This window comes from Oratosquilla oratoria, chromosome 3, assembly GCF_046742065.1.
Source record: "Oratosquilla oratoria isolate Oo_2021 chromosome 3, ASM4674206v1, whole genome shotgun sequence".
In the NCBI taxonomy this organism is placed as follows: Eukaryota; Metazoa; Arthropoda; class Malacostraca; order Stomatopoda; family Squillidae; genus Oratosquilla; species Oratosquilla oratoria.
The window spans coordinates 14,398,050-14,420,452 of NC_134779.1; the positions used below are offsets into that span (position 1 = coordinate 14,398,050).

At 37.1% G+C, this 22,403-nt stretch overlaps 1 protein-coding gene across 1 annotated transcript; it reads right to left on the reverse strand.

The window, feature by feature from the left end:
• Positions 1-686: 686 nt before the first annotated feature.
• On the reverse strand, positions 687-21,895 carry LOC143020646 (death-associated protein 1). The gene is made up of 3 exons (XM_076177160.1): positions 21,737-21,895; positions 9,552-9,690; positions 687-5,514 (listed from the first exon to the last, which is right to left on the reverse strand). Exons 1-3 carry the CDS (start codon positions 21,873-21,875, stop codon positions 5,349-5,351), a joined length of 444 nt encoding a protein of 147 aa, XP_076033275.1. The 5' UTR covers positions 21,876-21,895; the 3' UTR covers positions 687-5,348.
• Positions 21,896-22,403: the final 508 nt, after the last annotated feature.

Genomic DNA, 22,403 nt, shown 5'->3' on the forward strand with positions numbered 1-22,403 from the left:
CATGATGAAATTTTCTGAAAGGTGTTATGTTTGGTTTTAATACATTTTTCTATGTATTTAGAATATCCAGTGGTTGAAGGAATTGGTCTATGGCTTTAATAAACTTGGACAAACATTTTAGATGGATATGTAAAACCTTGTGTAGGGCTACTGCAATGCAACTTTCTCAATTTATTCTATTGCATTTTCTATATTACTGTTGAAAGGTGGTCTCTAGTTTTATTTTATGTATGCAGTGTGGAGATGGAGTGAATATGAGAGGGTTACCAAGGATGAGATTGAGGGGTGAGGGTTGCAGGGGATGAAGGTGGGTGGGGAATGGTTGTGAATGGATGGTGCTGTGATGCACAGAAGGGTGGGTGGGGAATGGGGTTACCTAGTACAAGTGAATATTTGGTCTTGCTTCTGATCCAGGGTAGTGGGTGAGATGCAGGGATGACCAGTCATCCAGGGGCCAAGAAAAGTGAGGGTGGGGTGGTGAATGGGAATGTAGTATGTGGGGTTGAAATTGATGCAAGATTTATGCCTTTTGACTTTGGCTACCTCCATTGTCAAAAGGAGGGGGGGGGGACCCTTGGTATATGTATATATATAGTTAACTTTCTATTTTCTCAGTTGTGGGTGTCCAACTCATTTTTAAATCAAGATATTTACTCCATACAGGTAGGTAATTGAGGTCAAATGAAAACATTTTAAATTATTTTTTATTTGATTGTTCACCCCTCAACTTTCATTCTTCAAAAGAAGAGCTGGATACCAAATACCACAGCAAGAGTATCCTCATACGAGTTGGTATCTGTTGATTCAGCATAACTAGTTTAATAACAATTTTTTTTTTTTTTTTCATTACAATTACATTTTAGTAAAGCAACCCTGCAAATTGGCCACATTTGTAAAATTGCATCAGACATGACACTGCTACCAATAAAACCCATTTAGTACCACTTATTGGTGGAACTACAAATAAATTTTTACAATGTCAATACTGATGAGTTCCTTAGACACCTACAAGTTCCCCATAACCTTTACTGGATTAGTAAAAATATTGCACAAAACTATATTCACACTACCATATTTAAAACGAACAAAAAATAAGGAAAAGAAAAAAAGTTTACATTATGTGTATTACTCTAATCAATATCTGAATAAACAATAAAACGTTCAAAATGTAAAAGTCAAATTACAAATAATGCGCTGTCATTCGTCCAAAAATATACTCTATTGCCTTCATACAGTCACTGTATATGGTATTCTGAAATAGCCACTCTCTTTGTGGGCAAAAGGAACTACTCTATGATTTAAGACAGTTATATAATTTGCTGTCACTGTTCTGACCCACAGTGACCGACTAACATGTGGCACCTCCCCACAACTGTAGTATGTACAGGTAAACCTCGTTATACGACCGTTTAACAAGTATTTTTTTTTACTCACATGACATCACAATTTCAATACCATTTTCACTACTTGATCAGTTTTAGCAATACAACCTTCACAGTCACGCAATTTTGTTTACATGGTTCCTCAGTTTTGCTCAGTTCATCCTACATGCAAGTCTAATTCAGTAAAATTGTTCTCTATACAATCTAGTAAAGGAATGCAACTCATTCTTATAACGAGATTTGCCTGTATTCCAAGTTTTTATTTAATGATGCAATGTGTAGACAAGCTTTGCTTTACAACTAAATATTTGTCCACAGAATTGTAGGACAAGGCAAAAAACAAAACAACTCCTCCAACATATTAATTAATCTTCACTCTTATATAGTGTAACACTATATCTTCTTGCATTATGTATATCTTCTATGTCTTTTCTTGAATGCTTACCTATGCTGTATTACTGTGGGGCTTATGAAAAACTTCAATATGGCAAGTGCTGAAATGATCTTTAAAACCAACAGTATAAAGAGCATATATGCTTTAACATTAAAAAAGTTAATTGTACCAGATATTAGATACAACTTTTAACTCTGCACATTACTATTACCAATTTGATGTGAAATCCTCTATGCAATTCTTGGCATCTATGAAGTCACAAAACCTGGGTTCACACTGCCTTAAAAATATGCAAGTTCACAATGTTAACTTTAAAATTCTGATGTCCCACAAATATTACAAGTTACCACCGGGGTGAGAAAAAAAAAGTATTCATCCATATATTAAATATTACAAAATTGTGTCCATATAAACAACTGTCTTGAGCAGGGGAAACACACAAATCTAAACCTATTACCCTTCAAGTTATTGAATGAAGTCGGAATGTTGCTCTACATGTTCAATCATGATGAGCTTAGTTAACACTTGGTTACCTGCATTATGCCCCAATAACACTTACATTCCTCTTTTAGCATGTTAAAATGCACTGAATTATGATTAATGTGGCACTTGGGATCACAGACAGACCACAAGGAAGTCAAAGTATCTTTAAACTAACAGACCAATGAAAATTAAGTATGCTAACTGTTGAACCATGGGAAAGAAAGGTGCTGCCCTTAAAATCAAGACAAAAATTTTCATTAAGAAAAATTATATTGAATAAAAAATAAATAAATAAATAAAGCACGTGTACTGAATGTGCTCCAATTTGTTATCCTATTCCTCATATTGACTGCATTGTGGAGGAAGTGAGGCAAGGAGAATACTAGTCACATAGATCCTGTTGCCCTTGTAAAATAATCAATTAATAATAATGTTAATATAAACAAGAAAGCAACACCAAGGAAAGCATAGTAGGCCTTCCCTATTTGCATCTCCCTATGCAATGTAATTAAATGGGCTAAAACTACCATAAACAAAGCTTTGCAAAGAAAATTTGATACACAAGTTCCATAACTAGTTTAGGTTTTAGTTTTCAATTAGTTGTAATTATACTCCACATTAAATGGAGTTTCTTTCTAAAGACTTGACTAAAATCATCAGTTTTCCTAGTTTTACTGAAAAAGGTTTCCATGCAACTGACTCATTGAAGGGCTGTTCCAATTACAGAGTACATTCTTTGATGAATATTTTTTAAAATTCATCTACAGTGGGACTGGTTTGGTTACCTTATCATGTACATGAAAATGGGGACAAGAACTATATTTTCCAAATGCTGTTAACAGGATCTTTAAGAGAAATGGCTTTTTCTCTACAACATATAAAAAGTTTTCCTTAATGAATCATGACCCCAGTTTCTTTGTAGATTCCCTCTTAAGGCTTGGGTGGCTTTCAGCTATAAACTATACCTCCTTAATCTGACACCAATACAGCCTTTGGTTCAAAGTACACATTCTTCTTTTGAAGTTTCCTATATATATTTAACACTTCATTCATTCTGGGTATCTCCCCACTGAAGTAACAAATAAACCACATTATCCTCTTCCATGGTAACATTTTTAATCTAAAAGTAATTACCAAACGTCACCTACATGTTTACTGTCCATTCTTCTCAATGATTGTTGTTCCTGTATATCATGAAGGAACATGAATCGTGTGTGGCACTCTTAATCACAATTTATATTTATTCAGTTCTTGCCATTATTAGCAATCTACTCGAGGGCTACCCTTTTATCTACAAATTCAATTATTATCCATTGATTAATTATAATTCACCATGACACCACCATGAACTACAGTACTGAAAGCATTTGCGAGTCTTGACATTTGGTGGTAATAAATTAGTATCTTCAACATGAAACATCAGCTGCTTCTATGGGATATGCTATTAAAGTGTGTATCTGTGAAAAACAAGTAGTAAAGACAATTTTTTTCCCAAAATAATGTGCTGGTAATCAATGTGTTTTTCAACATTAACGTTTGCCCTGAATCAATCAACTTCCCTACTTCTGATACCAGATGTGTGGAATGGCAATAGATTTACTTTTATCCTCCTGAACAGACCTGCATATATGATTCTTCAAGTCCAAGGTCTGTGTACTGCTGATCATAAAATACCGCTTAATCTTTGTCTAAGAATCCTGAGGGGAATTAATAAGAGATTTAGTTTTGTTTACATTGGTAGGTGCATCATTTCTTAAACAATGTCTTTTATCACAAACTTTGAACAGGCTACAAAAGTTTCTGGTTGAGCTATTATCTGGAGGGCAATGACCATCTCTTAAATGAGGTGTCTCAGTTGACATATTTTTCCCATTACATACTCCATCAAACACTGATTCTTCTGGTCAACTAGACATGTATTATGGCCAACTTTACAATGTAGAAACATGTACACAAGCAATTGCTCCATCAAGGTTGTCACTTATTCCTGAGTAAACCTGCAAATACGGTATTATTGATTCTTACGAGTGTTTAGGAATGAACCATGTAGAATTTCACAATTTCCTTGCCAGGTCGCTTACAGTTCAAGCCTTGAATGTTGAAGTCATTCCTTATTTGTTATGAGCAACATGCTGGTCTGAAGCTGGAAAGCATTATGAGTGAGGACAGAAAGGGAAGGGGAGGGGAGGGATTAAGAAAGGAGAGGGATGAGGGTAATTGAGAGAAGGAAAAAAGGAGAAGAATAATGAAAAAGGGAGAGACGGAACAAGAAAGAATGAGAAGGGACATGTAAGAAGGTGCAGGAAGAGATGAGGAAAGGAAAGAATTTATGGTGGTAAGTAGAGACAATTTTTTTTATATTCAACAGTCAAAGATCCTTTCATGTATACACAACATTTACATAGGCATAATGTATTCATAATGTTTATCTACATTTGTGTACATTTCTATGTAGTTTTCATCTAAGCATCTCTACCCTTCAGGGTCACCGACCCATCCAATTCTGGTGGGTTTATTAAACTCCCTCAAAACAAAACAAAAAAAAGAGCAATGGCAGGGCTAGTTTCCTTGCCCCCCCCCCCCACCTTAATCAATATACAACAAATTATTCACAAATATTGCCCATCATGTATATAAACATCTACATACAGAATACCTATTTTGCAAATTCCACATGATCAAATTGTGTTACCTTGACTACAAAGCAGTTTGACATGTCAGACCATGTTCAACCGGGTAAAAACACATGACTTCTGAAGACAGTAGATTTTCATGTTTATCAAAAATCTCACAAATACATGTGCATATGTATATTCATATACACATAGATACACATTCAATGTATGTATAAACAATCATATTTGTTGAGGGCATGAAGTTTGCAAGTATACAAAAAAAAAAAATAATAATAATCATTATTATCACTTATTCTGTTCAAAGGAAGCTGAGGAAACTTTAACAAAATATCCACCTAAGCTTAGCTGGATAATGAAGTTGAAGATCCTGCAGAGCTTCCTGGCAGTGGAAGGAATTAACTGAATCCAAGATTCTGTTCACTTCACTTCCTCCTCTCTAGTACAGGGTCCTTCTTACATCTTCCTTGGCTGCTGGATGACCACAGGTTTTGAAGGGTTGGTACTGCGGTTATCGTGTGTTGGAACAGGCTTCTCATGAGTGTGCTTGACAGCAGCTGTTGGGAAATCACGCTCCACCTTTCCTACCACACCTGATACGATCACCTGGTTCTTGGGGGGACTACGGATGGGAAAAGGGTAAAAAATAATAAACCACCATGTTTACTGAAGTCTGAAAAATAAATTTACATTGTCATTCCTTTAACCCCATTAAAAAAAAGAAAGTCTCCAATATCAATAGTGTAGATTAAGAGCCTACTTTTATACATTTTACCAGTTCAGTACTACTTCAAATTGCAATCTCCTAATACCATACACTCCTCAAAGTTCCAACATTTGTCCTGGTGACTGATCTGTTAGTGCTGCCAGAATCAATAATATTAATGTGTGTACATTTCACTAATATTACAAAGATCTGTGCTGTATTAAAATTTGACAATAGTACAAGATAGGTTGGTAGGTCTCATCAACAATTCACCAGCACTTCTTTTCTAATGGATAATAATACTGTACTACCAATAAGATATTTTAGGCTCATGGTGCTGGGAAGTGGATATATTCTCATGTTACAAGAATATTGATATGTCACAAGGTTTATTGTCTATGGGGCAACTATAGTTTGGAAAGGGATTCTGTCTCCTGTAGAAAAGTGTAAAGAGATGATAGCAGTACTGATGTTGTGACATTTAAATTCAAGTGTATTGCTTATTGTCTGAGGAGATAAGGTTGTCAATAGGGTTAATTCAAATAGGGCATTCTGCTACGATGTGCAGGTGGGAGGATTATTTCCAGTCACGAGATGCCCATGTGCATGACAAGAATGCTCTGTCCATATCAGTTTCAGTGCCATTTCAAAGTGATGATTACAATGGCAGGAAGAAGGCCATGGGTGTGTATGAGATTTTTTAGGGGGGTGTTGTCAAATGTTCCTCCCAGCACTTTTAACACAGGACTTATAATTTGGACCCTCAGGGGGAGAGGTGTGGGAGGATAGTCTACTGCAGGCTGCGAGGAGGCACTGATAGACTGCTTTGTTGGCCCGTTTGTTGCTGTGGATGCCAACATGAGATGGCACCCAAAAAAAAAAAAAAAAAAAAAATACTGATTTGAAGTAACAGGAGACTTAGATGACCTACAATTGGGTGGAGTATTTCCAGGGCACTTCCCAAGTTAAGAGATTACTAAATAGGGTAAGGGGGGAGTTGTGAACAAGCTGCAAGGTGGTCAGAATCTGACAAAGATCTTGGGCCTGGTCCAGAGACCAAGTGTTAGCCCCTCAGGGCTGCACCTAGAAACAGAGGCGAGGATGTTAACAGGTCTTGAAAATGGGCAACAGCAAGATCATTCCCTCTGATGTTCATCTCACAGGACAATCACTTACAGGTACCAATCATGGGTCCTTGTGGCAAACAATTTTTTTTTTTTTCCCACAAAGCCTGTTGCACCAAACTGCATACTAAGCCATGAACCAACAACAGTGACAGCATTACAATGCTTCTGCTTATTCTGTATATGAAAATCCCAACAATAAACTCTTAACTCATGCAGTGAGTCACAATTCCATGCATTTAACACAACACAACACCCTGGTTAACCTCATTCTCCACACAATTACTAAAGGATATTATGGAGAGGGAGGAAAAAAAAAAAAAAAAAAAAAAAAAAAATATATGCTGGCTTAGCACTCAAAAACAAAGGATGCAGTTTTGCTACGAGTAGATTTTTCCACAATACTAACTGACATTACCACTGAGAAAAATGTCTGACGTCTGGCTAACATGTGCCAACTCCACTCATCAGATTTGTAAACATTTCCACCCAATACAGCAATACCTTCTGATCAGCATGGTTCAGCGTGCCAACAGCAACCCTTGCTGGGAGAGGAATACACATTATTTGGACCTAGGAGGTTGAATAAGGTGGACACCTTGGGTAATAGATAATAAGAGTATTGGTGTTCCCCACTGCCATGTCTTGTTAATTTAATCATTATGTACAGTAAGGGAACTCAGCTCATGAGGTCCTGTCTATGAAAGTTAGGTGGGTGAAATACCTTGAAGATGTATAATATTGTGATAGACAATTTTTCTTTAGATCCACAATATCACATGTGTTGAACTTTTTAGCTTTTACCAAAGTAACTGATGTGCTGCAAGAGAGTGCTGGGTGGATGGCATGTACCTACATCTACTGATGGCCTTTGACAATTTACCTTACAACCTTACAATCAACCACTATGAAGACCAGAACATATTGGAAGGAGTTAATTTTCTTGAATGGATGAAAAGTTCCTCAAACAGGAGGTATACCAGGACAGTAGAGAAAGATAAGATGTCAGGATGTAGGGTAATGATGAGCAAGTCCCACATGAGTCAGTGCTACTTCCTGTAATGTTCTCTACATAAATGACATGACAGAAGGATAAACTAACGTGTTTGCAGATGATGCATGTAGTTGCAAAAGAATTTAAACAACAGACATGCCTGGAGCCAAGAGCAGATGAATCTCAATGCCAGAAAATGTAAAATATTGCAAATGGGTAATACATACATATACATATATATATATATATATATATATATATATATATATATATTGATATATATAATGATTCAACATCACAAACTCCTCCCTATCGCGAGGCTAGGACAGTGCCCCTTATGAAGGACTTTGTAGTGTGAAATTTGATGAACCACCATGCCCTTGGTTCAACTTTGCCAGTAGCAGGGCTCAAACTGCCATCCCCTCGATCTTTGCCGCAAGTAACGATGCCCTATCACACTCAGCCAGCAAGCTTCCTCGATAGTTAAAAATAGGCCATCATTACATTATTCAATGTGAAGCAAGACCATTACAGAGGCAGAAAAGGGAGAAAGTTCTGGGAGTGCTGATAAGAAACCTGTCACCTTACAACATATAAGTAAGATTGTAGGGAAGATATTTGAATTGCTGAAGAACAAATGTGGTTCTTCACTGCATGGATAAAGATATGGTGAAAGACCACAAAATGAAAGATTAAGAACACAATTTACAACAATGAAAATAATTCCCCTCCTTCCTGTTGTATGAGGTGAAACTGGATGTGTAAACTCCTGGAACAGTGTAGATGATATAGCACCAGTTGGAACCATGCATGAATATAAAACAGGTGATGATAAATGGAGAACAAGAGACAGAACCATGAGCATAGCTCCCTTCTTGTATACTACAATTTGGTAAACACCTCTACTTCCACTCCTCCATTCACTGCCACATACACTTAAAAAAATCTTTCCACTCCCTCCAGCCTCTCAACCTTCACTTTCACATTTAACTTCTCACCATCATCACTCTTTGTACATCCCATCCCTTTAAATTTGTCCAATCATTTATAACTTTCTTCTTTCACATACTCTCCCAAACTCAAATTTCATACTCTAACATTTGGATCCCCCCCCCCCAACACCACTGTATTCACACACATTACATACCAAACAGGTAGTGTTCTACAAGTTTTACACAAGATTTAAGAACAGCATAAATGAAAGTTAAAAAGTGGCCTAGCATTATTTAATCAATTTGGTACAATGGCGCCTATGTAGTGTCATGAGGTGCGAGTGAAGATGCCTGCATTGGCATCTTGATTATATATATATTTTTTGTAGTTGTACATGAGTTACCCCGGATACTGTAAACTGGTTTGATCATGTTTTCTGTATTTATTATAATTCAGAGTAAAAGAGAATGAGTAATACAGCAGCAACTTCATATTTTATAATGCAAGTAGTGTGCTGCACCTTTCATATGGCAGCCAATGTTGCATGCAAGAATTTGACTTGTAGTGAAGTGGTTAAAGTGGAAATTTGTCTGAACATAAAAGAATACAAGACCCTGATCCATAGGGGTGCATTAAAGTCCCTAATGTACTGATTCCATACAATTATGCAGCCAATATGGGCTACAACTTTTAGTTGTGGCTAATGCCAAGCTATTATTCAATTCAGTGGCTGGCCCCAGACAAAATGTTCCATTGAATCATGACCCAATTCAGTCCAGTATACCTCAGCTGAAGAAAATCAGAAAACACATTAAAATATCAAAGATCCCCATCAATAATAGCTTCCTACAACTAAACAAAATATATCTGACTCTTCATCTGCAACATCCTCTTCATCTTACCTCTTGGCAGTTACCTCCTCTTCTTCCTCCCCTTCTTCTCCTTCCTCTTCCTTCTTTTGTACAGGTTTTGGTGGTGGAGGAGTTTCCTTCTCATCTGTACTTCTTTTCCGGTTGGCAACACGCATTCCCCCAACTTTCACTGAAAAGTTTATTAAGTATTGATAAAAATCAAGACATCAAATTTTTGCAAAGATAGCTAACCAAATGCCAAACATGAAACTCAACCAAGAAATTGTGATACAAAAAGTGTGATAGAAGTCTTTTCAGAAATTGAAATAAATAACTCAACGATTTGTGAAAGGAGAGAAGGAAAAAGGATAGTCAAAGGTACATGCGATTACCTGAAGATTTCAGGGCTTCCATGAACAAGGGACGATTGATTCAATTAAATGCATTTAAATCTATATAATGTACAAATGTAGACCTTGTTTCAAGTGTTTGTCAGAGGAATACAGAGAATGAGGAGTTACTAGTCCTCTCATTACAACCCATTCAGTTGCCTTCTATGACAGTCATGGGAACACAGCCCACCACCATAGGGGGATTAGAGAAGAATGAGGTTGCCCAATAAGTGGTAAATTATAGGTTCTGAGGAACAGTGGAAGTACAAAAGCATCTAATCTTTCCTTATATATAGAGTGAGAGAGGATGGGGGGGGGGGATAGGAGAGGAGAAACTATACTTGTAACCTTAATGGTTTTGTGGCTGCCATCACCATTTATCTTTTCTGATAAATCAGATAATCATTTATAATATGGCTACCATCCCTTGCAAAACTACCTGCCACCAATTTCCAGTTTTCATTCATTTCTTTAAATCCTTTTTCAGAGTCCCATGACCCCACAGAACCTGGTTCCAATCACAACTCATGCAAGTTATCTGGGGTGAGTGAGTGTGTGGCAGTGTCAGACATTGTCCTGTGTCTTCCGTGAGGTGATTACGGTACTCCTGGGCCATTTGGTTTCTGATGCCCGGCCAATTATGTACTGATAATCTATGAGGACCTGATTACAGGTGCTCTAGTGTCATTCTTGTGTATCTCTGGAGTGATTTGTTTTCTTGAGTAATATCCTCAAAAACAAGTTTTAAATTTTCCATAGAAAAAAAAAATAATAAAAAAAATAAAAAAACAAAAAATAAAAAAAATCACATTAAAATTTCATTTTCCATATCAGGCTTTATTTATTTTTTTTTTTTTTACTCCAAGCATGTCTGCTCATCATTTCCTCAGGGGAGATGTCTGTGGCTATCATGTAGTGAAAAGATTAGATATACTTTACCACCCAAATGTAATCTGAACTCTCCATCCAACATTTCCTAATATTCCATCCATCTGGGTATCTTACTACTTTGTCAATGATATTAATAAAAATTATCCACTGTTGAATGGGTCCTCTTTTATTTCTTCTTATAACTACATGTGCTTCTTTCCAATTAGACAATAGCTTCCTTTTAAATATTGACACTGCAATGTCTGGACATTCAGTGAGTACCTGATTTATGGTCAGGTCCTGCATGCATCTTATTGTCCCTTGTGGAATCTACTTTCTTTGCTGATATTTGTTTCAATTCTTTGTCTATATGTCCAAGATTGGCCAACTCCAAACTTCTCTAGTGAACACACCATAAGGTATTTTGAGCTAAGCATGTACAGTACTTATATTTGTATCAAGATTGATCGTTCTTTGTTACTAGTTGTATTTTAACATTGAACATGGTTTCTTGTATTCTCACCCACCCAAGGAGCAAGCTTGGTTCCTTTTCACTGTGAGAAAAGGATACTGGTGGGAAGGGAGGGAGGAAAAAGAGACATATGGGGGTTATCTAATTGTAAAGATTATTGACGTTTGTTGTTGGTGGTAATGTAGACTGCTAAGTCAAAAGGAGGAGAAGAGACTACACTACTGAATCAAAGAGAAAAGAGGTCTTTACTGTTCTGTTATCAAAGATAAGATTAGAAACCCTTCATGTAAAACAAGACAGGTGAAAATGTATTGCTGACTCATCATTATGCTGGGGAGAATTATACTTGTGTGTAGTAACAGGACACATGAACTATTGAAAACATGAATCTTACTTTGAAATTATTTCCAAACTAGTTTTACTATCCCCATACCGGGGTACTGAGTGCATGCTAACATGCAACCAATATTTTATATAGACTGTTTTGGAAATCCCTGTTTAAAATCATCAAGGAATAATAATAATGTACTTTTGTACTACTGCTGTTCCTCCTTGATACTATTCCCTTGAACCTGTTTTTTTTTTCTGCTTCTATGAATCTACCTCTTCTGGATCACCTTGTGGTGGATCCTTCCACTGTGTATCATAAAATATTGATGGGAACAAGTGAGAGGACTACAGATCTTCCACTGTATTTTCCTTCAATGAAAATTCAAAGCATAGGAGGGTCTGAAAGGACTCTTAACCAAAACCCTAGTAATTGGGTCATTAAATGTGCAAGGATGTGATACATATGAAAGGAAAAGGGAAGAGACTGGTGGCATGCTTTAGAGAAAAAAAAAAATGGATGTGTTAGTGTCAAGTGAAACCAAATTGAAAGGGAGGGATCAGTTTAAGGTTGGGAGTGTGTAGGGATGTCAAGAATGAAGAGTGGGTAAGGAAGGGAAAGAGTAGCACTTCTGGTAAATGACAACATAGGAATATGTGTACTGGAGTGAAAAGTCTTTGCGGATAGCATAGACAATGGTGAAATTGAATGGGATTTAGAGGCTTTTGCAAGTGCATACAGTCCTGGTAGTGAGAAATAGGAAAAAGAGAGGGCAGGTTTTTTGATTAAGTGGTCTGAAGTAAAGGGGTGTGTAATGTCACCATGGTTGCTCAATGCATATATGGATGGGGTGGTACAGGAAGTAAATGCATGTAAGATGGGAATGGAAGTAGGTGAGCCAGTTAATGGCAGAATTTGAGAGGGTATACGAGAGGAGAAAGCTTAAAGTAAATGTGGGCAAAAGTAAGGCACTGTGTCTTGTTGCATAACCATACCTCTGACCTGAGCAGTGCAGGGTGGGGGGTTCAGGGATGACCCTTCATCCATGAGGTGCTGAGACAGGGACAATGAATCAGTGTAGGATGGGTGGATACTTTGAATTGGTCATTTCAAAAGGTCATTTAGTATATACATGTGTGATTCACCAGTCTTGGATCATGTGTTGGTCTTGTGACTGATAGCTATTACCCTCCCAGATGAGAGCTCAGAGCTCAAATATGAAAAAGCTATGGGTAATGCTATTTATGTGAATGACATGGATGATGTGAATTGTTACATGAGCTTCTTTGCTGATGACGCCAAACAGTCAATGAAAGTAAAAACTGAAGAGGATTGCGAATCACTGCAGGAAGACCTGAATAAAGTATGGAACTGGGAGGTGGACTTCAATATTAACAAGTGTAGCATAATGGAGTTTGGAAAAAGCAAAAACAGAATATCAGAACAATATAAAACTGGAACCAAGGAGGTGAAGAAGGAGAGATCCAAAAAAGATTTGGGTGTACTTATCTCAAATGACTTGTCCTATGACATACAGATAAACAAAATTGTTGGAGAATCCTACAACTTGCTAAGATCAGTAAAAGTGGCATTTACATATTTAAACGAAGAAATTATTAAAAAAATATTTGTCACACTGATAAGGCCTAGACTAGAATATGCGGCGACATTGTGGTCACCCAGTACCAAAAAGAATATAAAGAAAATAGAAAGAATCCAGAGAGCAGCAACATAAATGGCACCTGCACTCGCAAACTTGTCATATGAGGAGAGATTGGCTAAACTAGATTTACTGACTCTGGAGCAAAGAAGAGAGAGAGGTGACCCACTAACCATCTACAGAATCATGAAAGGCATAGAAATACTTGATAGAGAGGACTTGTTAAACTGGGACAGGAGAAGCACAAGAGGACATGGAAAGAAAATCAAAAACATAGCTACAGAAGAGATCTGAAGAAAAACAGTTTTCCACATAGAGTGGTAAACTAGACACTGCGAGATACAAAGGCGGGACACCACGAGCGTAGCTCCCCTTCCCACAAAATACAACTAGGTAAATACACATACCCAACTCACTGCCCATGAGAGTTGGAGTAATGGCTTGTAGCACTGTAATGCTGAAATCATTTCAGCCCTGGGCAGGATTTGAACTGACTGCTGCATATATATATATATATATATATATATATATATATATATATATATATATATATATTATATGTATATATATATATATATATATATATATATATATATATATATGACCAAGCACTTTTGTCTATTCAGACATCCTCAGGGTACATACAATGGTGAAACAAACATGAAAATTTGTACAAAGTGGGAGGCAATGGATGGGAACAGGAAAAGGTTGTGAGGGAGTCTTTCATGGTTAACCCATACCACAGCAGCAGACACTTGGGCCACCACTATTTCAACAATAAAATGATCAAGTTTGTACATTCCTTGACTTAAATTTAAGTTGTTGACAAATGTATCTTTAATCAGACTGGATTCTATTATATTTCTAGTCAAATGTGACTTATTTCTAACAATTTCTATGGCTGGCACCCTTCCAATTAATGCAATGATTAAAATACTTTAAATGAACAACTAATGTGTTAGACATCTGACCAATCCTGATGTTGTTTTAACCTTACTTTTAATTCCTTTCCAGTCTGACCTATATAGCACGTCACAATTTTTACATGGAATTGAATATATACATCCTTCTTCCTTATCAGGAGTTCTTACTAATTAAAAGGCTTTTAACTGTATTGGAGTTCTTTAATGCTACTTGAATGTTGAAAGTCTTAATGTGAGGTAGTTTGACGAAATTCTCGTAATAAGGAAGAACAAGTAAGTTAAGAGATTTACTGGCATTTTCCTCGTAGAAAGATTTTTTGCCATTTTACAAGATTTATCTACGAGGTGCTTAGGATACTTTAATTTTGAAGATATGTCATATATTCTTAAAAATTCATCATCCAAAAACTCTGGACTACAAATTCTATATGGTCTAAGGAACATTGATAACACTGACATTTTTGTCCTGTAATGATGAGATGAATAAAAATGTACATATGAAAAGACATTGGTGGGTTCTCTGTAGATATAAAATTTGAAAGACCTTTCATTTCTGTCAATCATTACATCAAGGAAAGGTAAATGATTACTTTCTTCTATTTCCATGGTGAATTTTATTGAAGGGACCAAGGCATTAAGTTTAAATAAGTACAAAGTAGTATCATCATTGCCAGGCCAAATATATATGACATCATTAATGTATCTATACCACATAAAGATTGCCGAGAACTGGAGCAAGTGGGTTGCCCATAGCCATACCAAATTTTGGCTGGAAATACTTCCCATCAAACACAAAATTTGAATCAACAATACATAATCTAATTAAATCAATGATAGTGGTGGTAGGTGGTGGCAACTCATGTTTCTTCAGTTCTTCAAGGAAGAGCAATAAATCAGAAACAGGGACAAGTAAATAATGAAGTATCATCATAGCTAATTAATTTAAAATTGTAATCTAAATTTAGGTTGTAAAGCTTATCATTGTTCTTAATGTGGCTACTTGAGATAGAACCAACAAGAGGACTTAAGATGGACAGAAGCCACTTAGACAATTTATAACTAGCAGGTCCTATGGAACAAGTGATAGGTCTCCCAGGGTTATCAGGCTTGTGAGTTTTGATTAATAACATGTAAGGAAGAGACAGGTTAGTAGATGAGAACTCTTTGTCAAGTGCCCTAACCCAAAAGTAAAATGGATTTTCTGTATAAACAGGCTAATATATTTAGTCTATCTATATACCAAGAGTTTTTTCTCCCTTATAAGGGAGGTAGCCAAGTAAAAGGGACATACCTACTCCCACCCACTACCCTTCCCCTTCTCATCTTAACTCATCAAGGATGACTGATCATCCCTGTATCCTGCCTACTGCCCTGGATCAGAAACATTTTATATTTTTTCATATATGTTTATATATTTAGTACCGCTAAGTAAACTTTCTTGATATTTCTATCCATTTACTCTACTGACAAATATTTTGATAATATTTTACTCCATAAAATCACAAATTGCCTACCATGAGTAATTACTGATAGCACATTCCTGATATATATATATATATATTATATATATATATATATATATATATACAGTACACACACATATATACAGGGTGTCCGAATTATGATGGAGTTTCGTTCCTCTGCAACATCATAAAATTATGTTTGGCTCGGGTCGGAACCTGCCTTAGGAAGTACCTTCCATGTTGATTGAGTTCCTTTTTTTTTCAATGCACTGCTATCAGACTAGTCTTCCTTATGCTTGGGAACCATAATGAATGGCAAAAAGCTCTCCCTAAAAAAGCAGCACAAACATGAGTGTGAATGATAAATACATACATGCATATACCAACGGCTTTTCCCCTTACACAAGGGGTAGCCAAAAAGAAAAAGGCATAGAAATCACTCCCACCCATTCCATTCCCTAGATATTCCACTCCCCTCCACCCTCCCTCTTATCTTCGCACCTTCTGGATGATGGGTCATCCCTGCATCCTGTCCACTGCCCTGGGTCAGAAGCAGTGTCGCATGACACAGCACATCCACAGCAAGGCCGCTTCATAAACTCGGCAACCCCCCTCTCCATCCCCTCATGCAGAAAAGGAGAAGACGGGGAGAAATCCCTTTGGGCTGCATCAAATTTTTTCTCGTACATACTTCCTCACTCCCCATCCCCCACCCACTCTCCCTCATGCATCACAGCATCATCCATACACAACCCTTCTCCATTTACCCCTATCTTCTGTCTTCTCCCATCCTTCCTCAAAAGACATTCCTCTCTTTTGTAATGTCCCTTTCACCCCATCCATCCATCTCATCTTACGACGCCCCCTCATATTCACTCCTTCCACATTTCTTTTACTAATCTTTCTTCACTCATTCTTTCCATGTGTTCAAACCATCCTAATACTCTTTCATCAACCCTATCTCCCAGCTCCTTTTCCATCCCTGTTCTCCTCCTCACTTCTCACTCTATCTAGCCTAGTAAGCCCTATCATACTTCTCAGACATCTCATCTCAAACTCCTTCTCTCTTCCTCTCTTATGTTCCATGTTTCTGCCCCGTACAGTGCTGTTGGCACAATCACTCCTTCATATAACCTCCTCTTACCATCCATTCCCAGATGTCTATTTCTCATTACACTTTTTAATCCACCAAGGCATTTACTCGCTTCTCTCAATCTACATTCTACCTCCACCCCCACTCCTCCCTTTCCTGCCACACTCGCACCCAAGTATCTAAAACCCTTAATGCTCACTTCCAGCCTACTGTAACTCTCTCCCCTTGTACATCTCAAAACCTTACTTTTGCCCACAGTTATCTTCAGCTTCCTTCTTTCACACACCTTCTCAAACTGTCACTAACTTCCTCAATCCCTCCTCTGATCCTGTTACAAGCACAGTGTCGTCAGCAAACAACAACTGGCTTATTTCCCACTTTTCTCAATTTTTCTTAACCATCTCCAACCCCTGACCCACTACCCTTGCATTCACCTCTTGCACCACCCCATCCATGTATAGATTGAACAGCCAGGGCAACATAACACATCCCTGAATGGTAAATAGTAATCAAAAATGCTTCTTCCTGCCTTAGTATATTGTCACACGATGACATATTCCTTTGCCACGCTAATTAAATAGTTCTTTGTATGTATGTGTGTGTGTGTATATATATATATATATATAAAAGGACAGGGACAAGCACTGCCAGTGTTGCAACCTTGAAATAGTGGAAGTCGAGACCTTCATAAACCAAGGACTCCCTGTATAAACATACATTGTACTGATAGAAGAGATCTCCAGATTAAAGATGGGAGGGCTTTATCAGCTCATGGAAGTAAATTAAGAGAGCCCACATGTCGAAAGGAAGTGAAGAAATAGTTTTGAATATACATACATATACCAAAGGCTTTTTCCACCTTCCATGGGAGGTAGCCAAAAAATAAAGGCATACAATCCACTCCCACCCATTCCATCCCCACATACTCCACTCCCATCCACCCCACTCCCTCCCATATAGATGTATAAATATATGAATAGCTTAGGTGATATATAGCCCAAGCTCAAACAAAACACAAGTTCAAACCTAAATATAATTGGAAATCAAAGATATATAGATTAAGCTAGAACCACACATGAATTTGAGTCTAGATATGTTAGAAAATAGGAGATGAGACCCAACAAGCACTGCTCCTTTCCTGTATATAGGTACGGGCACAAAATTAAAAAAAAAAAAATTAACCCTCAACTTATTGTTGCATATGAAAGACAACTTTATTAGAAATAAAATGCTTGAAAAATAAAGGAGATGCGATTTTTTAAATTATTTTTTTAGCCCGCATTTTTGGCTAGACTTTACCATAACAAAATGTTAGAATTAAGGGTGGTAATTTGTAAAGATTCCGGTAAAGAAATATACATTAACTCTAAACCACTGGTCCAATTTTATTGAAATTCGGTAAACTTGGGTTTTAAGGACCAACAAATCACATGAGCATGTCAAAAACAATGTGAGACATCTCCATCATATCATATTTGCCTTTTCATGGCAACCATGAAGTTGTAAATTTTCAGATTATCATCAATAAAATCCAAACCACTGGCCCAATTGACATGCAACTTAGCATGTAAAGGTTTTATGGGCCAATAAATCACCTGATCATGTCAACAGCATTGCAGGACCTTCTTCTTATACCATTCTTACTAACACCTATCATGTTGCCATGGCAACTGTTGTCAATTAAGAAATAAATAAAATCCAAACCGCTGGCCCAATTGACATGCAACTTGGCATGTGAAGGTTTTATGGGTCAACAAATCACCTTGCAGGGCCTTCTTCTTATACCATTCCTACTAACACCTATCATGTTGCCATGGCAACTGTTGTCAATTTAGAAATAATCTATAAAATCCAAACTGCTGGCCCAATTGACATGCAACTTGGCATGTGAAGGTTTTATGGGTTAACAAATCACCTGAGCATGTCATTAACATTGCAGGACCTTCTACTTATACTATTCTTACTAACACCTATCATGTTGCCATGGCAATTGTTGTCAATTTAGAAATAATCAATAAAATCCAAACCGCTGGCCCAATTAACATGCAACTTGGCATGTGAAGGTTTTATGGGTCAATAAATCACCTGAGCATGTCATTAACATTGCAGGACCTTCTTCTTGTACCATTCTTACTAACACCTATCATGTTGCCATGGCAACTGTTGTCAATTTAGAAATAATAAAATCCAAACCGCTGGCCCAATTGACATGCAACTTGGTATGTGAAGACTTTATGGGTCAATAAATCCCCTGAGCATGTCATTAACATTGCAGGCCCTTCTTCTTATACCATTCTTACTAACACCTATCATGTTGCCATGGCAACTGTTGTCAATTTAGAAATAATCTATAAAATCCAAACTGCTGACCCAATCGACATGCAACTTGGCATGTGAAGGTTTTATCATAAAGCCCGATTCTTCAAAAACAAACAAATATTCACCGATTCAAACGCAAATTTGGTTATCAACCTCGGTAAATTAGTTTTCCGAGTAAAATATTAAGGTAAGGCATCAATAAAATATTATTTTAATGTAAGAAAATTGTTTTTAATTTATTTTCTCCCGTTTATGAGCAGCTTAAGATCGTTGTGTATTATACACTTGGTGATTTGTTGACCCAAAATCCATCACATGCCTAGTTGCATGTCAATTGGGCCAGTGGTTTGGATTTTATTGATTATTTCTAAATTGACAACAGTTGCCATGGCAACATGATAGGTGTTAGTTAGGATGGTATAAGAAGAAGGTCCTGCAATGTTAATGACATGCTCAGGTGATTTATTGACCCATAAAATTTATGGGTCAATAAATCACCTGAGCATTAATATTGAAGGACCTTCTTCTTATACCATTCTTACTAACACCTATCATGTTGTCATGTCATGGCAACTTTGGTCAATTTAGAAATAATCAATAAAATTCAAACCACTGGCCCAATTGACATGCAACTTGGCTGATTGATTGATTTGTGGAATTTTTGTCTTAAAGGCCAAACGGCGGAGCCGGTAGGCCATTCGGCGCACATGCAACTTGGCATGTGAAGATTTTTGGGTAAAAAAATCACCACGTGTATATTACCCAATGATACTGAGCTGCTCATATATGGGAGAAAATAGGTTAAAAAACAACATTATTACATTAAAATATAATGTTATTGATGTCATACCTTAATATTTTTACTCGAAAAACTAATTTGCCACGTGTGATAACCAAATTTGCGTTTGAATCGGTGAATATTTATTTGCTTTTGAAGAATCGGGTATACACTTGCACAATTACAAGATAATTTGAATATCCTGCGCATACGCTGAACGCTCAAAGCATTCAAACTAAGCCAAACAAAATCCAACAGGTTGCAAAATTATGGCGATGTAAACAGTACCAGCGCGATCGTAGTGCCGCGCTTGTTTTCGCGTGTACCTACTGTATACAATTAGGTCAATACATGGCTCGAAGGTGCAGTGGTAGCATTCACAACCACTACTCCAGCAGCCAGAGTCTAAATCTTGCCCAGGTCTAAAATAATTTCAACATCACTATGAGGTGAGCAGTTACTCCAACTCTCAAGGTGAGGAGTTGGGGGTGTGTATATTGTGTACGGTCACAGCATTACCCACAGATCGGCCATATATGAGCTCATCTGAGAGGGTAATAGTTGTCAATCATGAGTCTAACACATGACCCAAGACCATGGTGAATCACACACCAAGGTCTTCTTCTCCCTTAAAAAGGAGGTAGCGAGTCAAAGCATGCACCCTCCCACACCCACCACCCATTCCCCTCTCCTCTTAACTCTCCAAGAAGAAAGGGTCATCCTTGTTTCCCACCCACTGCCTGGGTCAGAAGCAATGTAGCATGACAAAGTATGGCCAGCTGCTTCATTTACGTGGCAACCCTCCCTACTTGTCCCCTCATGTGTCAAATAGGAAAGACAAGGAGAATTTTTTTTGGGCTGCATCAAATTATTGTCCCATGACAACCATTCTCCACTGACACCTATCCCCCGTCTTCTCCCTTCCCTGATTGACATTCCCCATTTTGGCTAGAAATCCATAGCCTTTCAAGAAAGAAACTTAGGACTGTTGTTTCTGTTGAATTCATGTAAGAGTTTCTATCAGTTTTATAGTAACATGAGCAGAGCAATCACTAGATGTCAGTTCTCATGTCAAAATGAGGAGTACACATTGTTAATGATAAAATGGGTCTAGCCCAGAGACCATGTGACTTCACCTCCAGATGGCAGTGATGATGTTGACAAATTTTAAAGATGAGGAAGGAGATGATTCTGTGATGTCCATTTGCAGGACCATAATTTCTTGCTATTTTCTATTGTTTCCTACATAGTACACACATTTGAAAAAAAAATCCCCATGTGTGAGCACCTACACTCTGCCACCTCATGTACTCTTGCAAAAACAGGTTTCTTCACACTTGTAATGGTGCAACTTTGCACCTGACAGAAGGCCATGATACTTTCACATTTTCAATACACAGACCTAGATTCCCACCTCAAAATCCTTAGAAGAAATGACAACAATGGTTCCTTGCCTTTTCCACTCCATATTAATCCAAAAAATTATTTAGAAGACTAAATTAAAGACTAGTAAAAGCCATTGAACCACTCTGACCCATTCCATACATACATTATACAATACATACATAATATATATATATATATATATATATATATATATATATATATACACACATACATATATATATATATATATATATATATATATATATATATATATATAGTATATACACACACATACACCAACATTTATAATGTATATCAATAGATATGCATTCAGGTAACACACATCAATTCACAATTAATGTTGTCCGTCAAGGTACATTTTCATTGCATGAAAGTTAGTATAGTCTGCAACTTGAAAAACGCCTCCATCTGTTTGTTAAATCAACGTATCACGTAAACGTGACTGTAGCTTGGTAACAAAGGATAAACACCATCTCAAACTCTTCTGTGTTCCGCTATGTTAAAGACCACTTCATAATTCATTATACTTACATGCTGGGGGATGCCCCGCCTTCACTTCCATTTCTTCAACGGACGACATCCCTTCCGATTTCAGCTGTACCTTCGAAATTAAATCAACGTCACTGGTTCCCTTTGCTGAGCTGTCAAGTCTGTCGACTAGTGGAGACATCTATTGTCAACTTCTTCTGCTTCTCCGATTCCTTGGGTTGTTTTCACAGTAGAACTGATATTTTTTCCAAAGGTAGATCACTATCTCTATTACTAATATAGTAATTACTCATAAATATATACAAGTAATTATGAAAAATACGAATTTGTAAGGTATTACATTTTTATTAATATTCCCTAAATATATTAGGGAATAAATTTTGAAACCTAGACGAATCGGACGAGTACCAGACGTGCGTCTGTATTGTACTCCCTGTACTGGGTTGTACTTGTAAATTTACGTTTGAGTCTGTAACCGTTCCGTGGTTGGATGGCGGGCTATTTAATTATTCACTCAGTCCATGATGTAAATCGTTTTAACACAACCAAATTATGGGCCATAAGAAGGGTATGGATATCTTTATGCATATAGAACAGTATACCCAAACTGAAATTATATCATTATAATTATCGTACTGTGACAGTTAATAGCTTGGATGGACTTAAATGAAGGGCCAAATAAAACATTGTATATAAAAGGCCCTTTCCC